Source organism: Lithobates pipiens, unplaced genomic scaffold (genome assembly GCF_037356315.1).
Source record: "Lithobates pipiens isolate NorthernLeopardFrog02 unplaced genomic scaffold, aLitPip1_a1.2 Scaffold_1, whole genome shotgun sequence".
Classification (NCBI taxonomy): Eukaryota; Metazoa; Chordata; class Amphibia; order Anura; family Ranidae; genus Lithobates; species Lithobates pipiens.
Genome location: NW_027507685.1, coordinates 240,396,266 through 240,414,307, shown reverse-complemented (window position 1 = coordinate 240,414,307; position 18,042 = coordinate 240,396,266). Strand labels below are relative to the sequence as shown.

Genomic DNA, 18,042 nt, shown 5'->3' with positions numbered 1-18,042 from the left:
GGGAACCCCGAATCAAAATGTAAAAAAAAAATTGCATGGGGATCCCCCCAAATTCCATACCAGGCCCTGCAGGGCTGGTATGGATATTAAGGGGAACCCTGCGCAAATTAAAAAAAAATGGCGCAGGGGTCCCCCTCAAAATCCATACCTCTGGTATGGTTTTAAGGGGAACCCCGTGCCAAATTTTTTAAAAAATGGCTTATCCACCACTGATCCAACCTCCCGTAATGACTGCCTCTCAGGTGACAGTTCTTTTATAACTGAAGGCAGGGCCACACGGTCATGTACCCGGGTGACCCCGCCCCCTCTGATGCCATGGGGAAGCCATTGGGAAGTCCCCATGCGTCAGAGGGGGCGAGGTCACTGGGTACATAAACGGGTGGCCTCTCCCCCTCTGACACCATGGGGAAGCCATTGGGAATTCCCTGTGTGTGAGAGGGGCGGGGTCACCCGGGTACGTCACCATGTGGCCCCACCCTCAGTTATAAAAGAACTGTCATCTGAAAGGATGGTCATTAGGGTGGTGGCCTCTCAAGGTTTTTTTTTTTTGGTCTGTCGGCGAAGCAAGAGAAGAAGATGATTGGACGTTGTGGGACATTTTTTATTTTTTAATAAAGGACTTGTCCCAAGATTTATCTTGTGTTTTTTTTACACTTTTATTGTGAAATGGTAGGGGTACAATATACACATAGTTTCTCCATACAGGAGCCTGTGTCTTAAAAATATCATTATTAACAAAGGATTTTGTACCAAGTATTAAATATATCTCAGTTAGCACGTTCAATACTGTTTGCCTGTTTCATTTCATTTTATTACACATAACATAATTTCTGAATGTATTTGTTTTGGTTTCTTTGTATGTACGGATCGCATGGGTTGTTACCAACATGTAGTGAAAATTTCATGTCAATAGCATATGTAGAAATATATTCACCTAGAAAAATGGTGATGTGTTCAATGCTTATTTTACCTGTTGTGTATACACCGATCAGCCACAACTTTATGACCACCCACCTAATATTGAGTAGGCCCCCCTTTTGCTGCCAAAACAGCCCTGACCCATTAAGGCATAGACCTCTGAAGGTATGTTGTGATATCTGGCACCAAACTGTCAGTAGCAGATCCTTCAAGTCCTGTAGGTTGTGAGGTGGGACCTCCATGGATCAGAATTATTTTTCCATCTCATCTCACAGATGCTCAATGTTTTCCTCAAACTATTCTTAAACCATTTTTGCGGTGTGGCAGGGTACATTATGCTGTTGAAAGAGGTCACTGTCACCAAGGAATACCATTCTAGTTTTGTTTTTTGCCCTCTGTGTCCCATTGGGGACATTTTTCCTCACTTCCTGTCCCATAGCCAAAATAGGAAATTAAAATAAATCCCTCCAAAGTGAGGGAATACCTTGTTGTCACCAGTACCAATGTCCCCATTGGAAGTTTTTCGCTCTATATATGTTCTCGAGGCAATCTGAAACATATAAAATGTTCACTTTCGGGGATAACAGTAAACAAGACAAATAAAGAGGCTAAATCTTCTAACAGGGGGCACAGAAAATGATAAAAATCTGACAGGTGTTCTAACCCTTCCCTGCTTTTTCCAGAACTAAAACAGAAAACGTTTGCCATTAGGTGAACTGTGCCTTATGCCGCGTACATACGTACATTTTGAGCGCGTCTCCAGGTAGGCGGGGCCTACGAAGGATGCGTCGTTGGCCCCACCACCTGGTATGGACTTAAAGGGGAACCCCAACGCCGAAAAAATCAGCGTGGGGGTCCCCCCAGGTCCACATCAGACCCTTGTTCGAGCACGCTACCCAGCCGGCCAGAAAAGGGGGGGACGAGCGAGCGCCCCCCCCCTCCTGAGCCGTACTAGGCCGCATGCCCTCAACGTGGGGGGTGCCTTGTCCCCATGTTGATGAGGACAAGGGCCTCTTCCCGACAACCCTGGCCGTTGGTTGTTGGGGTCTGCAGGCGGGGGGCTTATCGGAATCCGGGAGCGTGGGGGATACCGGCCCCCCACCCTATGTGAATGAGTATGGGGTACAATGTACCCCTACCCATTCACCTGTAAAATAAAGTTAAAAAAAACACAACACACAAGGGTTAAAATAGTTTATTGCACAGCTCCGGGGGTCTTTCATCTTCGGGGGTCTTCTCGCCGGACTCCTCCGCTATCTTCTGCTCTTTTCCTAGCTCTTTTACTAGCGGAGGAGCCCGGCTTTCTTCCTCGCCGCCGCCCTCTTCTTCCGACTTCGGGGGTCTTGTCCCCCTCTTCGGTTCTTCTGCCGGGCCACCGCGCCTTCTTCTAGCTCTTTTACAGGTGGTGGCCTGGTCTTCTGTCGCCGCCTTCTGTTCTTCTCTTCTTCTCTTCAGATGTTGCCTCGTCGCTCTCTCTGCTCACAATGATGGGGATAAGGCGCGCAGCGACTTATATAGGGACATCACCGGATGATGTCCCCTGCCTATTATGATGTCACCGTCCCAGCATCCTCTGGGACTGTGACACCATAATGGGCGGGGACATCATCCGGTGATGTCCCTATATAAGTCGCCGCGCGTCGCGTCGGTGCCATTGTGAGCGGAGGATGCGATGAGGCAACATCTGAAGAGAAGAAGAGAAGACGGTGAAAGCGGCGACAGAAGACCGGGCCACCAAAATGAGCAGACTTTTCTCCGGGCGGGAAAAGTCAGTTCATTTCAAAAGTACGGCGGACTGGCACACGCACGCCGGATTGTCCGCCGAAATGCAAGTCTGGCGGGAAGATTGGAGTGCAAAACTACTTTGTAAGTCCGCTGTACTTTCATTTAAAAAAAGTCCGCCGGAGGCTACACACGGGGGGATTGTCCGGCGGACTTGAGTTTACCGGACTTTTCCACCCGATTGTTTGATCGTGTGTACGCGGCATTAGTCATCAATAGGGAAAAGATAAGCTGGAGACCACAGGCAATAATGGTGACAAGTCCTTTGTCCTCTACTTGTCTTTTTTGGGCACAGCTTCCAGAATTCAGGTCTTCTTTAAAGCAAAGAGTTTTCTCTGGTTTCTAGTTTAGCATATGTGAATACTCTAGCAGTAAAATCATGTTCTTTTATTTTCTTTTAACTTACAAAGTAAAACATGTATGAAAACAAGACGGTGGTGGCCTATTTCATCCTTAAAGGGATTTCAGATGTCGCCAAACTGCAAGTTCCAATCTTCCTCCTGGTACTTTTTATGTATCTCTTCACTCTTGGTAGCAACTTGACCATCCTTTTACTGGTTTGCCTGGATTCTCAACTCCACACTCCTATGTACTTCTTCCTCTGTAATCTGTCCATTCTTGACATATCTTCTGCCACAGTCACCCTTCACAAGATCCTCATTACCTTTGTAACAGGGTATAAAATTGTATCCTTCAATGAATGCATGGTGCAAGTATATATTTTCTCATGGCTCTCGGGCAATGAGTTGATATTGCTTACAGCCATGGGCTACGACCGTTATGCTGCCATCTGCAACCCATTGCATTATTCATCTATCATGAGTAGTAGTGTCTGTGGTGGTTTGGCCATATTCTGCTGGTCATTTAGTTTTTTACAGATTCTTCCCGCAATGATAATGCTATCAGAATTGTCTTGCTACTCTTCCAATATAATTAACCACTTTTTCTGTGACATTGTGCCTCTAATAAGTCTTTCCTGCAGTGACACCTCCACTTTGGAACTGCTGATTTTCACACAGGGGGTCCTACTTTGTGCCTTCACTCCTCTTCTACTCACCTTGGTCTCCTACATCTTCATCATAGCAACCATAATGAAAATTAAGTCTAGTGGAGGAAGATCTAGAACTTTCTACACATGCTCATCACACATAACAGTGGTTACTCTTCACTACATCATTCTTGGCTGTCAATATTTTACACCGACTGGAACTTTTAAGTTTGGTAAAATTTTGTCTTTGGTCAACACCGCTTTGGTTCCCATGCTAAATCCCCTTGTTTACAGCTTGAAAAACAAGGATGTGAAGTCAGCTCTACAACGACAACTCAAGTACTTTATGACTTTATACCGGTCAATAACATGCTGAATGAGAAGATTCCTATAAAGCAGTTCCTGCTGATGATTTCATAAATGTACAAGCCCTGGGGCTACCTAATTAAAGGAAATTCCTTTTTGTTTTAGAGTTTATTAGTACTATTAAAGTGGAACTAAAGTCTTTCAATCAACATTAACTATGTTAATCCTTATGCCGCTAAGATTAGTAACTTTTTTTTTCTACATTTCTTCAGTTACCTGGTTTCTGGTCTAGGCCAAAATTATGTCATACATCTCAGGAGTCTTCATGGGAGGAGAGGCTTTCTCAGCTAAGAACACCCTCCTGCCTGCATGCCATAGCTAAGGGCAGATGGATTTCAAGAAGTAAATGCTACATGAATCATTTAGTTATTGTAATGAATTTGCACTGTGCTAACACCTGTGGCTCCTGGCAAGCAAAGTTTGATATACCATACCTAAAACCTTACAATATAGTCAAATGATGCTGCTCCCATGAATATAGCAAAAGCATAAAAAAGAGTAAATAGTGTACAATGTTGTCAACATAAAGTCTCCCTTAAAACAAAGTCCACATATATTCAGATAAAACATATCTTCCACCATCACCAATGAAAATACAATGTGCCACCACCTTAAAGTAATATTAAAGTCTAATTTTATTTATTTAAAAATAACAAACATGTCATACTTACCTCCTCTGTGTAGTGGTTTTGCACAGAGCAGCCCAGATCCTCATCTTCTTGGGTCTCTCGCTGGTGCTCCTGGCCCCTCCCTCCTGCTGAGTGCCCCCACAGCAAACAGCTTGCTATGGGGCACCCGAGCCGAGCTACTGCTCTGTGTATCCATTCAGACAGGGAACTGTGAATCTCCCTCCCTCTCCTCTCCTTGGCTCACTGACTTTGATTGATAGCAACATGAGCCAATGGCGCCCAGCTGCTGTCTTAGCCAGACAGCCGAGACTCTCATGCAACATTCCTGGATTGAGATGGGGATCAGGTAAGGGGGGCTGAGGGGCGCTGCTGCACACAGAAAGTTGTTTTTATCTTAATGCATTGAATGCATTAAGATAAAAAACCTTCTGCCTTTACAACCACCTAAATCTCTTAGCGACCGCCCACCATGGATATACTGCAGCAGGGCGGCCACTTTGCCCCGGATTACGTACCTAGTACATGATCTGACATTTCCAAGTCTGGGGCGTGTGTGCATGCCACCAGCGATTCGCTCCCACTGTGATTAGACACAGTGGGAGCCAGTAAGCGGGCTCCGTGGATGCATAGTTTACACGGACCCGCTGATGATTCAGGAGTAGGGATGAGCCGAACACCCCCCGTTCGCACCAGAACTTTCGAACGGACCGAAAATTTGTGCGAACTTTAGAACCCCATTGAAGTCTATGGGACTTGAATGTTCGAAATAAAAAGTGCTAATTTTAATAGCTAATATGCAAGATATTGTCCTAAAAAGGGTTTGGGGACCCGGCTCCTGCCCCAGGGGACATGGGTGAATGCCTAATTTTTTTTTTAAAACTGCAGTTTTTTAGGGAGCACTGATTTTAATGACGATTAAAGTGAAAAAAAAGTGAAATATTCCTCTAAATATCGTGCCTGGGGGGTGTCTATAGTATGCCTGTGAAGTGGCACATGTTTCCCGTGTTTAGAACAGTCCCTGCACAAAATGACATTTCACTGAAAAAAAGTCATTAAAGCGGAGGTCCACCCTAAAATGGACCTCCGCTCATCGGAATCCCCCCCCCCCTCCGGTGCCACAATTGGCACCTTTCAGGGGGGAGGGGGGTGCAGTTACCTGGATAATCCAGGTAACTGCACCCACTTCTGGGATAGCTGTCTGCGGAAAGGGGCGTAGATTACGCCCCTTTCCGCAACTGCCCGCCCCTTTGCGCAAGTGCCCCGCTGCCTGCTGGGAAACACACAGTTCCCAGAGGCAGCGGGGACCGTCCGGATTGCGCCGCGCGGCTCGCGCATGCGCAGTAGGGAACCGGGAAATGAAGCCGAAAGGCTCCATTTCCTGATTCCCATACTCAAGATGGCGGCGGCAGGACCCGACAGACGACCTAGCGATCGGCTTCGGGTGCCGACATCGCGGGCGCGCTGGACAGGTAAGTGTCACTATTTTAAAAGTCAGCAGCTGCAGTATTTGTAGCTGCTGGCTTTTAAAAAAAAAAAAAACCGCGGAGTCCCGGTGGACTCCCGCTTTAAAAACTGCTTGCGGTTTTAATGTAATATCTGGTTCCGGCAATATGAATGAAAATCATTGATAAAAATGGCATGGGTAGCCCCCCTGCACATTATCAGCACCTTTGGGTCTTGTACGGATATTAAGGGGAACACCGTACCCAAATAAAATAAAAAAAAGGAAAGGCGTGGGGCCCCCAGGCCCTATATATGCAGAACAGCAGTATACAGGCGGTGCAAGACAGGGACTGTGTAAGTTTGTTGTTAAGTAGAATCTGTTTGTAATTTTGAACTGGTACATTTTTAAAGTGTAGCTCCAGTCAAAAAATATATTTTTAAGCTTTTTGGAAAACATAGGGAAGGGTTATCACCCCTGTATATTTTTTTTGGCCGTCCGTCTTTTTTCATCTCACTTCCTGTTGTCTCCTTCCGTTTGCAAGTAGGAGATGTTTGTAAGTTGGATGTTTGAAAGTAGGGGCCCGCCCTATATGCTCTGCAGAAATTTGCGTCTAAGGTGTTGGTGTTGCCACAACACTGTAAGCCCTCAAAGTGACTCTTGGTCACTGAACGCCCTGCTGTGAACGATTATATGAAGAATTGTAATTACATGCCATTGTTGAACAGTGGTAGAAAAATTGGGCCTTTTGGAGGTTGTGGTGGTGGTGCTGGTGCCACAACACTGTAAGTCCCCACAGTTACTCTTGGTGGGCGCAGGAACAGGCCCTGCTGTGAAATATTATATCAAGAATTGTAATTACATGCCCCTGTTAAACAGGGGCTGAAAAATTGGGCCTTAGGCACTGGTGCTGGTGCCACAACACTGCAACCTCTCACATATACTCTATTTGGAGTGCAGGAATGAGCCCTGCTGCAAAGCATTGCATCAAAAATTGTAATTACACACCCCATTTAAACAAAAAATTGGGCTGGTGGCATCACCCAGAACCAAAAATGTTCTTCCAAGATATCAGCAGGATCATTGAGGAGGAAGAAGATAGTCAGTCAACATAACAGGACAGTCACTCAGCATCAGCATATGCAGTCTTGAAAGGATGTGACATTTCAAAAAAAAATATTCGGTTACATCAGCTTCAGGTGCTTGGTAGCTGGTGGTGATCCAAGACTTATTCATCTTTATGAAGGTCAGTCGATCAACCAAGTCAGTGGACAGGCGCACCCTGTGATCGGTTACAAAGCCACCAGCAACACTGAAGGTGCGTTCCGAAAGAACGCGGGATGCAGGACAGGCCAGTAGCTCAATTGCATGCTGTGCAAGCTCTGGCCAGTGATCCATCCTCAAGACCCAGTAAGCCAGAGGATTTTCGGTGGGAAAGGTGTCCCAAGTCTGACCTTGCCCTAGGTATTCCTGCACCATGTAAATCAGACGCTGGCGATGGTTGCTGGAACCAATCATACCTTGGGGCTGCGGACTAAAAAATTATCTGAAAGCATCGATCAGACGGCCACCTTCTCCACCACTCCTTCTGTGACTGACCAAAGCCTCAGCAAAGCGTTGTCCAGGACCAGGAGTTTGTAACCTCCCAGTCTCTGGGAACGCATTGCACAGACCTTTCTGCAAGGCCTCCCGGAGATGTCTCATCCTCTGCTCCCTCTGCGACGGCAAGATAAGGTCAGCAACCTTACCCTTGTACTGTGGATCAAGGAGAGTGGCCAGCCAGTAATGGTCCCTCTCCTTGATCCGAAGAATACGAGGATCCTTCCGCAGGCTTTGCAGGATCAGGGAGGCCATGCAGCGTAGGTTAGCTGAGGCATTCAGTCCGGAGTCCACTGGGTCACTAAGGACAACATGATCCGCAGCCACCTCCTCCCAGCCACGTAGAAGTCCACGGGTTTCTTGGGACTGTAAATCATCCCTACAAGACTGCTGCTGCTGATACTGAGTGCCAGGCTCCACCTCCATGCTGATACAATCATCCTCCTCCTCCCCCTCGTCCTCTTCCTGTGTGATGGATGGGACAGCAGCAACACTGGATAAAGGGAGCATTGAGAGGCAAGGAAGTCCTCCTCTTCCTGCGTCTGTTCTGCCCTGTACATTATTCCATGCAGCGTATGCTCCAACAGGTGGACAAGAGGTACATTGTCACTGATGCATGCACTGTCACTGCTCACCATCCTTATGGCTTCCTCAAACGGTGACAGGACAGTGCATGCATCCCTGATCATGCCCCACTAGCGTGGTGAGAAAAAAAACAAGCTCCCCTGACCCTGTCCTGGTGCCGTAGTCACACAGGTATTCATTGATGGCCCTCTGCTGCGTGTGCAGCCGCTGCAGCATGGCCAACTTTGAGTACCACCTGGTGGGCATGTCACATATAAGGCAGTTCTTGGCATTAAATGATCTGCAGAAATGCACACAGACTTTCCTGGCCTGCTTCAGGACATCCTGTAAGCCTGGGTACCTGCCCAAGAACCGCTGCACCACCAGGTTAAGGACGTGAGCCACACAGGGTACATGGGTCAGTTGTCCCTGTCGGAGGGCAGAGAGGAGGTTGGTGCCATTTTCGCAAACCACCATTCCTGGCTTAAGCTGGCATGGCGTCAACCACCTCTCAGCCTGCCCCTGCAGAGCTGACAAAATATCTGCCCCGGTGTGGCTCCTGTCCCCCAAACAAACCAGTGCAAGCACGGCATGGCATCTTTTTGCCTGCGTACTTGCATAGCCCCTTGAACGCCTACAGAGCACTGCTGGTTCCGAGGACAGAGCACTGGAAAAGGCCATGGAAAAAGAAGAAGAGGAGGGGGTGGAGGAGAGAGGTGTGTCACAACCAGTAGTAGCATTTTGGAGGCGTGGTGGCAGAACAACCTCCAACACTACTGCACCTTGTCCTGCATCCTTCCCAGCTGCCAGAAGAGTGACTCAATGGGCCGTGAAAGATAGGTAACGTCCCTGTCCATGCCTGCTGGACCATGAGTCAGTGGTAATATGCATCTTTCGCAATGTCTTGGCCTTGTTGGACAGGGTGGTCAGCATTAAGGTGCATTTTACCGCTGACTCATGGTCCAGCAGGCATGGACAGGAACATTACCTTTCTTTCACGGCACACTGGGTAACTCTGCTGGCAGCTGGGAAGGATGCAGGACAGGGTTCAGTATTGTTGGAGCTTGTTCTGCCACCACGCCTCCAAAATGCTAGTGGTGATTCTGCCATGACTCTCTCCCCCACCCCCTCCTCTTCTTCTTCCTCTATGGCCTCTTCCTCTACAAATTTGTCCTCTGAACCAGCGGTGCTCCGTAGGCATTCAAGGGGCTGCGCAAGCACTCAGGCAAAAAGAGGCCATGTGGTGCTTGAGTTGGTCTGCTTAGGGGATAGGAACCACACTGGGGCAGAGATTCAGCCAGGAATGGTTGTATGCGACAATGGCACCAACCTCCTCCATGGGACATTTGACCCATGTTCCCTGTTTGGCTCACATCCTGAATTTAATGGTGCAGCAGTTCTTGAGCAGGTACTCAAGCTTACAGGATCTCCTGAGGCAGGCCAGGAAAGTCTGTGGTCATTTCTGCCGCTCATATAATGTCAGTGCTCGGCTCGCTGCCCTTCAAAGGGAATTCAACCTGCCCAAGAACTGCCACATTTGTAACATGCCCACCAGGTGGAACTTAATTTTGGCAATGCTGTAGCAGCTGCACATGCAGCAGAGGGCCATCAATGAGTACCTGTGTGAGTATGGCACCAGGACAGGGTCAGGGGAGCTTGGCTTTTATTCGCCATGCCAGTGGCTACTGATCAAGGGTGCATGCACTGTCCTGTCATCATTTGAGGAGGCCAGGAGGATGGTGAGCAGTGACAGTGCATGCATCAGTGATACTGCCCCTCTTGTCCTCCTGTTGGAGCACACGCTGCGTGGAATAATGGACAGGGCACTTGAGGCAGAACAGAGGGAGGAAGAGGAGCACTTCCTTACCTCTCAAGGCCCCCTTTATCCAGATAGAATTCCTGCAGGCCCACCGATCACACAGGAAGAAGAAGAGGAGAAGGAGGAGGATTTGTCAGCATGGAGGTGGAGGATAACACTCAGCATCAGCAGCAGTCTTCAAGGGATCATTTTCAGTCCCCAAAAACCCATGGAGTTGTCCAGGGCTTGGAGGAGGTGGTTGCGGATCATGTGATCCTTAGTGACCCAGACGACTCAGGATTGAATGCCTCTGCAAACTTACACTGCATTGCCTCCCTGATCCTGCAAAGCCTGTGAAAGGACCCTAGGATTCGTGGTATCAAGGAGAGTGATCACTACTGGCTGGCAACCCTTCTTGATCCACCTTACAAGGGTAAGGTTGCAAAACTTATCCAACCTTTGCAGAGGGAGCAGAGGATGAAACATCTTCGGGAGGTCTTGCAGAAAGGTTTGTGCAATGCGTTTCCAGAGCCTGGGAGGTTACAATTTCCTGGTGCTGGACAATGTGTTGCTGAAGCTTCGTTCAGTCACAGAAGGAGCAGTGGAGAAGGTGTGCGGCTGACCAATGTCTTCAGAACTTCAAGACACACAAATCTATGGCTACCAAGGAAATAAAATTAAAGACACACCTTGAATCCTTCAATAAGGATATTCTAATCAAAAAAAGTCAAAAATATTTACGAAATAAAAATGCTTTTGAGGCTGGGAAAGCTTATAAATGGACCCATAACAAATATAACATCAAAAGTAATTCCCAGCGAGGGCCACAACACAATTCAAATTAAAAAAATCCGCAAATTCCCTCATTAAAACCAGCACCAGGTACTAAACGGCAATAACCATGGTAATTCAACACTAGATCAGAAATCCAAAAAACAAATCATCGATAATGCATCCAAACCTTCTCATACAGTTTCTCTACCTTCTGTCACACCCACCAATCACGCTTCATCTAAATTACAAAACATTTCATCCTCAACCATCATGGCACCTGTAAACCCACTCGAAATGGATCCAAATGATCCATCTTTTTTAGCCCAAATTTTAGCAGGCACCAAATCTGAATACATACACACAACTAACACTTTAAAATCTCCACAAGATGTGGCAATGCACCCTCACACTATTTTATATATAATTCATTTATATATAATTAATTTATCTTCGTACACACTTTCTGAGGTAGAAACTACAGTGTTACAATAGGGTTTGAATTTCTGTCCCAGCCAAAATGCGGATAAATTTGAGGTATACAAAGACCTCTAATTATTTATTTGCAAACTAATCCTTAAAAAATTGTACCATAGACAATCAGAAAATACAGATCGTACACAAGAAAACAAAGCTTTGGACCAGCTAGTCGCACTCCTTGAGGAGAGTGACACAGCCAATCTTATACATTCCATCGAATTACCTCGAATTCTACAAACCATTGATGAGGATGTTATTTATACTAAAACTAATCCAAATAAATCAGCATTGAAAAAGAAATCAGATCTTTGTCCACCTCCTAGCACCTGCCCCAATGCAGCTTTTTGAAATTGGTTATGCTTTGTCGTTTTAGTTCTGCTATCTCTGTTGCAATATTTTTGACCTCAGGATAGCCTGCTAGGATCCAATTGACATATTATCTTATGAGCAGTAACATTGTTTGCTTATATTCTAACCCTTTTTACATTCCCCAGTTTTGTAATACAGTACACCTTTAAATATTCCTCGATCCACCTGCGTTTGTGGTGTGAGTCGTTAGCCGGGCTAGCTCGCCGTCTATTTTTGGTTGACCCTATCCGGGAGCTGTGATGTGCCTGGTGGGCCCCCTCCCACCCCCTGCCTTTTTTGGGCCGGGGGGGTGGGGGCGCCGCCACAGCGTATCAGCGTCACGCATCCCGTGCCTGATGTGTGGCGCTCTACGGGCTCCGTCACGCCCAGGCATGTGGGAGCTACGCTCGCGAGCAGACTGGGGAATTGGTGGTGCAGGCTGGCCGGGAACCCAATATCCGACTCGCCTTGCCCCTCCCCTTGTCGTGCTACGTCGGTGGGTGGTCCTGGGGTGGCGTTTATATGGGCTTCTTCCGGGCGGGCTGTGACACATGAGGCTCCGTTCTACACTGGCCTTTACACAATTTAGGATTTCTCTCCTCCTAATTTAACTGACTCATTTTATACAGGTATCCAGTCAACCTCACCTCTGTTTCTTGTGTTATTCGTCACTTTCTCACTTCACTGGTGGTAACTTGCTCTCTTTAACTCCGCCTTGGTTCCATGCCCACCCTGGGTGGGGCCCATGGGACGCCCCCCTTTAATTGCCTGCTGTGGCTCCCGGTGGGGGATACTGTTAGATAGCTAGCGTTACTTGGCACAACACCACCACCACACAAACTCGAGTAAGTTAACTTGCATTTGGTATGGGGGTGTCTAGTTCTACACCTGCCCATATGTGCGTTTACCTTACTATATAAATTTACACCATTATTTCTATTTTAAGACACATCATGTGCTGGCTCCTGATGAGTGGCCTTCTAGCCACAAAATACATAGAGCTGCCATAGAATTTGGTATTTATCCATACTCAGATAGCTTTGCTAGCTAACCTTTAATATCCCATATAAGGATCCAAGAGGCCAGAGGCTTTGCAGGCATTACCTTGTATTATGGTTTTAGCTTAAATGTGTTTTTGGTGTACTTTGAAAAATGATTGTTTTGCCATTATGTGTGTATTCAAGATGTATTGTTTTACCCATGCATTATTTTAATGTATTTTTACATCTTATACCCTGTTTGTATATTTTGGCAATCAATAAATTCCTATTATGACCACCAAACTCCTCTATTGTAATGACGTGCTTCATTTAAAGTCCCACCCCTTTGTTCGTTCTCCTTTCTTCTTTTTGAAATTGGTTAACAACGAATTGGATAAATTAAAGATAAAACCAAAAGGCCCTGCAAATTTAAACAGGAAAGAGCTAGATGCACTTAATTCATTAGCTGAAAATAAATCTATTACCATCAAACCCTCAGACAAAGGTGGCAATGTGGTTCTTCTGAACAACGAGGACTACATTCAAATCTGTATGAAAATTCTAAATAACCGCAATTGGTACTGCCAAATGCTGGCAGACATTATTGATAAATACAATAAAGATTTCTACACGTTGGTAGACAACGCCTTTTTGAATAATATCATTACTAAACAAACGTGGAGTTTCATCAGAAATAATTTCCCATAAGGATTTTAAAAATCCTCCAGGTAGGCCCATCATCTCGGGAATAGGCTCAATTAGCGATAATGCAAGCAAATTAGTAGATTCATTTTTGAGACCCTTTGTTACATAGTTACCATTTTATGTGAGGGACACTGTCCACCTTTTTCAGATAATTGAAGAACTTAATATCCCTGAGGATGTTCTTCTCGTCACGATAGATGTAGAGACACTTTATAGCTCTATCCCGCATGACAAAGGCTTAGCAGCCCTAAAACATATTCTGCAACAAAACTCTACTACAGACCCAATATATAATTAATTCATCCTTCCACTGCTGGAGTATGTCCTGGAACACAATGTATTTACCTTTAATGGCTCCCACTACCTCCAGGTGCAGGGGGTTGCGATGGGGACATGCTGTGCCCCATCATATACCAACCTGTACCTGGGGGAGTGGGAGAGGATGTTCCTAGCTGACGAAAATCTGGCCCTCTATACTGACCACATCCAGGGATGGTTTTGATATATCGATGACATCCTAGTCATCTGGGATGGATCCCAGGACATGCTCCAGCAGTGCTTATCAAGGATGAACAAAAATGAATTGAATCTAAATTTTCCGATGTCCTATGACAAAAAATGTATAATTATTTTAGATGTGGAGATCTATAAAGGGTAAAATGGTGACCTCTGTAGCAAGCTGTATAGGAAAGTAACAGCAGGAAATACAATATTGCACACTACCAGTTTTTACCCACAACCTTTGCTTGATTTCATTCCCTATTCCCAATACCTAAGAATAAAATGTAACTGTACTGATGAGGAAACTTTCAGAAAAGAGGCAGCTAACCTACGAGACAGGTTACGGGCAAGAGGCTATTCACATGCCTCCTTAAAAGGTCATATAAAAAAGCTAGAGCTGATTTACTACATACCAAAAAAACACACGATAAGAGCAATGAACTTAGAATCATTACTAGATTCAATCAACAACATCAACAGATCCAAAAGATTATTGAGAAATTCTGGCACATGTTGACTCTAGATCCTTCTCTAGGTCAATTTGTGCCAACTAAACCTCTTTTTACTTTTAGGAGAACAACCTCTATTAGTGACAGGATTGTCAGCAGTGAATTCAAGAACGAATTAACCAGAGTACATTGCAAATATAAAGGCACATTCATGTGCGGTACATGCATTTATTGCAAGTACATGCTTATACAAAAAAAATCCTATTCTCCCCAACGGAAAAATATTCCACACTAAAAATTTTGCGAATTGTAGAACTTCGGGAGTAATTTACTTATTGCAATGCAGTTGTACCTGTTTCTACATAGGGAAAACAAAGCTGGAATTCTGGAGGAGAGCTTATAGGAATATCCGCAGTATGCAGGTATGCAATCCGGACCTTCCCCTTGGACGCCATGTATCTGTGGTACATGGCGGTGTATTTCCCAAGGTCAAATTTTTGATTTTGGACCGGATACATCTGAACCCAAGGGGAGGGGACTTGTCAGGGATCCGCTCGTCCTGCGCGATCGGCTCTCCGTGCGCGCGTGCACGTTAGTGCAGCGGGTCGTCGTAGGTACGAGCGTCTTCCAACGCGCGCGGGTGCACGCCGTTCGTGTGTGCGCGCGGTACACGCACGCACGGGCGAGCGTTAGCACGATTGGCGCCAGTGGCCCTTTTTAAAGGCACAGTTGCAGCAGCTCTGTGCTGTCTCGTCTGCAGCTCGTGCCTGTGTATACCTGCTTGTCTACCTGCTACCTACCTGATATCCGACCCGGCTCCGTCTGACCTCGTTGACCTCTCCTGCTCCGACCCCGGCTTGTTTGACCCTTCTTGAACTGATCTCCTGTTGCCGAACTCTGCTTGTACCTGACACCTCTGCTTGTTCCTGCATCACTACCTTGTATCCTGAGGACCCATCCAACCTGATCCAGTGGCCTGCAGTCCTCAGCCTTCCTACTACTGAGAGTCCCTGCTCCTGAGAACCCTCATCTCCGGATACCTGCTACTGCTCCTGGCTGGACTCTCCTACCCCACTGCGCTCCGGTCTCCCTGTTCCCATTCCAGCGAGACCAGAACCAGAGCCGTAAGAGAGGTCCCCTTCTACTAAGACAGACTCAATACCTGAAGTTCCTAACAGTACGAGACAGCCATGTCTGAGTCTGCAGAAGGGGCCTCCGCCATGAAGGAGATTTGCTCTCACCTTGCGGCTCTCACCCAGGCCGTGAAATCCCTTCAAGACGGCTACACCAGATTGGAAGAGCGGGTCCAGCATCTCTCCATTTCGGGATCCCCGGACACTGCACCTCAGTCTCCTCCAGTCCAGCCTGCAACTCATCCGGCAGTCGTGATGCTTCCACCTGAGCCTAGGGTTCCCATTCCGGAAAGATTCTCTGGGGACCGTTCCAAGTTTCGGGGTTTTCGTAATGCTTGCCAGCTTTACTTTGCCCTCCAGCCCAGGACTTTTTCACTGGAAGCAACTAAGGTGGGATTTGTCATTTCTCTCCTGCAAGAAGAACCTCAGTCATGGGCCCACCATCTCCTGGAGAATGACAGTCCTCTTACTCAGACTCTCTCTGCCTTCTTTGAAGGGATGGCACAACTTTATGATGACCCCCAGCGGACTGCCACCGCAGAATCCGCATTAACTGCGCTCCAGCAAGGCCGTAGGACGGCCGAGGACTATGTCTTGGACTTTAGGCGCTGGAGCGCAGATACCTTATGGAACGAGTCGGCCCTTAGACACCAATTTCGCATGGGCCTGTCTGAAGGCCTCAAGGACGAACTAGCCCGAGTTGGTATCCCAGATGCCTTAGAGGACTTAATTGCCCTAGCCATCCAGATCGATCGTAGACTCCGTGAGCGGAAGGCCGAACGCTCTTCTCAACCTCTGAGACCTGCCTGGATGACCGCCAGAACCCCGTCTCCCAATCCGTTCTTCTCTCCGCCCTCTCAAAAGGGGCCTGCCAGTACCTCTCTTGCTCCCGAGGAACCTATGCAGCTTGGACTACTCCGACCTACTCTGTCTCCGGAGGAGCGTGCCCGTCGTCGACATATGAACTTGTGTCTATACTGTGGCGGCTCCGGACATTATGTGGCCAACTGCCCTGTGAAGCCTCGTAAGTGCCTCTCTTCTGTGTCCCGCAGTTTCGTTAACTCACCTTCCAACCCTCTACATGTTGCCCTTCTGCTTTCTTTTCAGCTTCATGGAAGAACGATCCACGTCAAAGCCATCCTTGACTCCGGAGCCTGCGGTTGCTTCATCGACGCTGCCTTCACCAACCTGCATTCCATTCCACTTCAGCCGAAATCTCATGGACTTTCTATCTTCTTGGCCGATGGTTCTCAGATCAAGTCCGGTCGGGTCACTCATGAGACCCTTCCTCTACCCACCTCCACCTCCTGCCGACATACGGAACTACTAACTCTTGATGTCATTTCATCACCACTCTTTCCTGTGATTCTGGGCATACCATGGCTGCAAGCCCACAACCCCTCCATTGACTGGTCCTCTGGGGAGGTAAGATTCCTCTCCACCTACTGTCAGGACCACTGCCTCTCTGGGGCTCCTGCACAATCCAGAACACTCCTCTGTCTAGATCCAGACCTGGACCTATGTCAATCGGTTCCAGAGCCTTATCATCAGTTTCTGGATGTCTTCAGTAAACGGGGGGCTGACTCCTTACCTCCGCATCGTCCTTACGACTGCCCCATTGAGCTCCTCCCTGGGGCTGAGATTCCTTTTGGACGTGTCTACCCCTTATCCGAGAAGGAGCAGGAGGCTCTGAAGGCATACATCTCCGAAAACCTCAAGAAGGGGTTCATCCGTCACTCCACATCCCCTGCCGGGGCTGGGATATTTTTCGTCACTAAAAAAGACCAGACCCTCCGACCCTGTGTAGACTATCGGGAACTGAACAGAGTCACGATTAAAAACCGCTATCCCCTACCTCTGATCCCAGAACTTTTTCAAAAATTGAGATCGGCTGTTATTTTCACCAAACTTGATCTGAGAGGAGCCTATAACTTGGTTCGTATACGAGCAGGCGACGAGTGGAAGACTGCGTTCCGAACTCGTTTTGGGCATTACGAGTATCTGGTGATGCCTTTTGGATTGTGCAATGCCCCAGCCACCTTCCAGCACCTGATTAATGATGTCTTCCGGGACTTCCTGGACATTTTTGTCATCGTTTACCTTGACGATATCTTGATCTTCTCCAGGTCCCTGGAACAGCACCGGGGGCACGTCAGCAGAGTTTTACTTCGGCTCAGGCAACATGGACTATACGCCAAGGCCGAGAAATGTAAGTTCGAGCAACAAGAGATCCAATTCCTTGGCCTTGAAATCTCCCCAGCAGGCGTCAGGATGGATCCGCAAAAGGTCGCTGCTGTTCTCGAGTGGCCAGCCCCCACCGACAAGAAAGGCGTCCAGCGCTTTGTAGGCTTCGCCAATTTCTACAGAAAGTTTATTAAAGGGTTCTCGGCCATTATCTCCCCCATCACCCAGCTTACTAAGCAGAACATGCGCTTTCTTTGGAGTCCTGAAGCCCAGGTCGCCTTCGAAAAACTCAAGGACTTGTTCACCTCTGCCCCCATCCTCAGTCATCCGGATCCATCTAGACCCTATATTCTGGAAGTAGACGCCTCTGAGATAGCAGTAGGGGCGGTGGTCTCCCAACGCTTTG

General features: G+C 47.3%; 1 protein-coding gene across 1 annotated transcript; it reads left to right on the top strand.

Annotated features, from left to right (window-relative positions):
* The first annotated feature begins 2,680 nt into the window (after positions 1-2,680).
* On the top strand, positions 2,681-4,288 carry LOC143989894 (olfactory receptor 2AP1-like). Its single transcript, XM_077490351.1, has one exon. It carries the CDS (start codon positions 3,117-3,119, stop codon positions 4,062-4,064), a length of 948 nt encoding a protein of 315 aa, XP_077346477.1. The 5' UTR covers positions 2,681-3,116; the 3' UTR covers positions 4,065-4,288.
* The last annotated feature ends 13,754 nt before the right edge of the window (positions 4,289-18,042 follow it).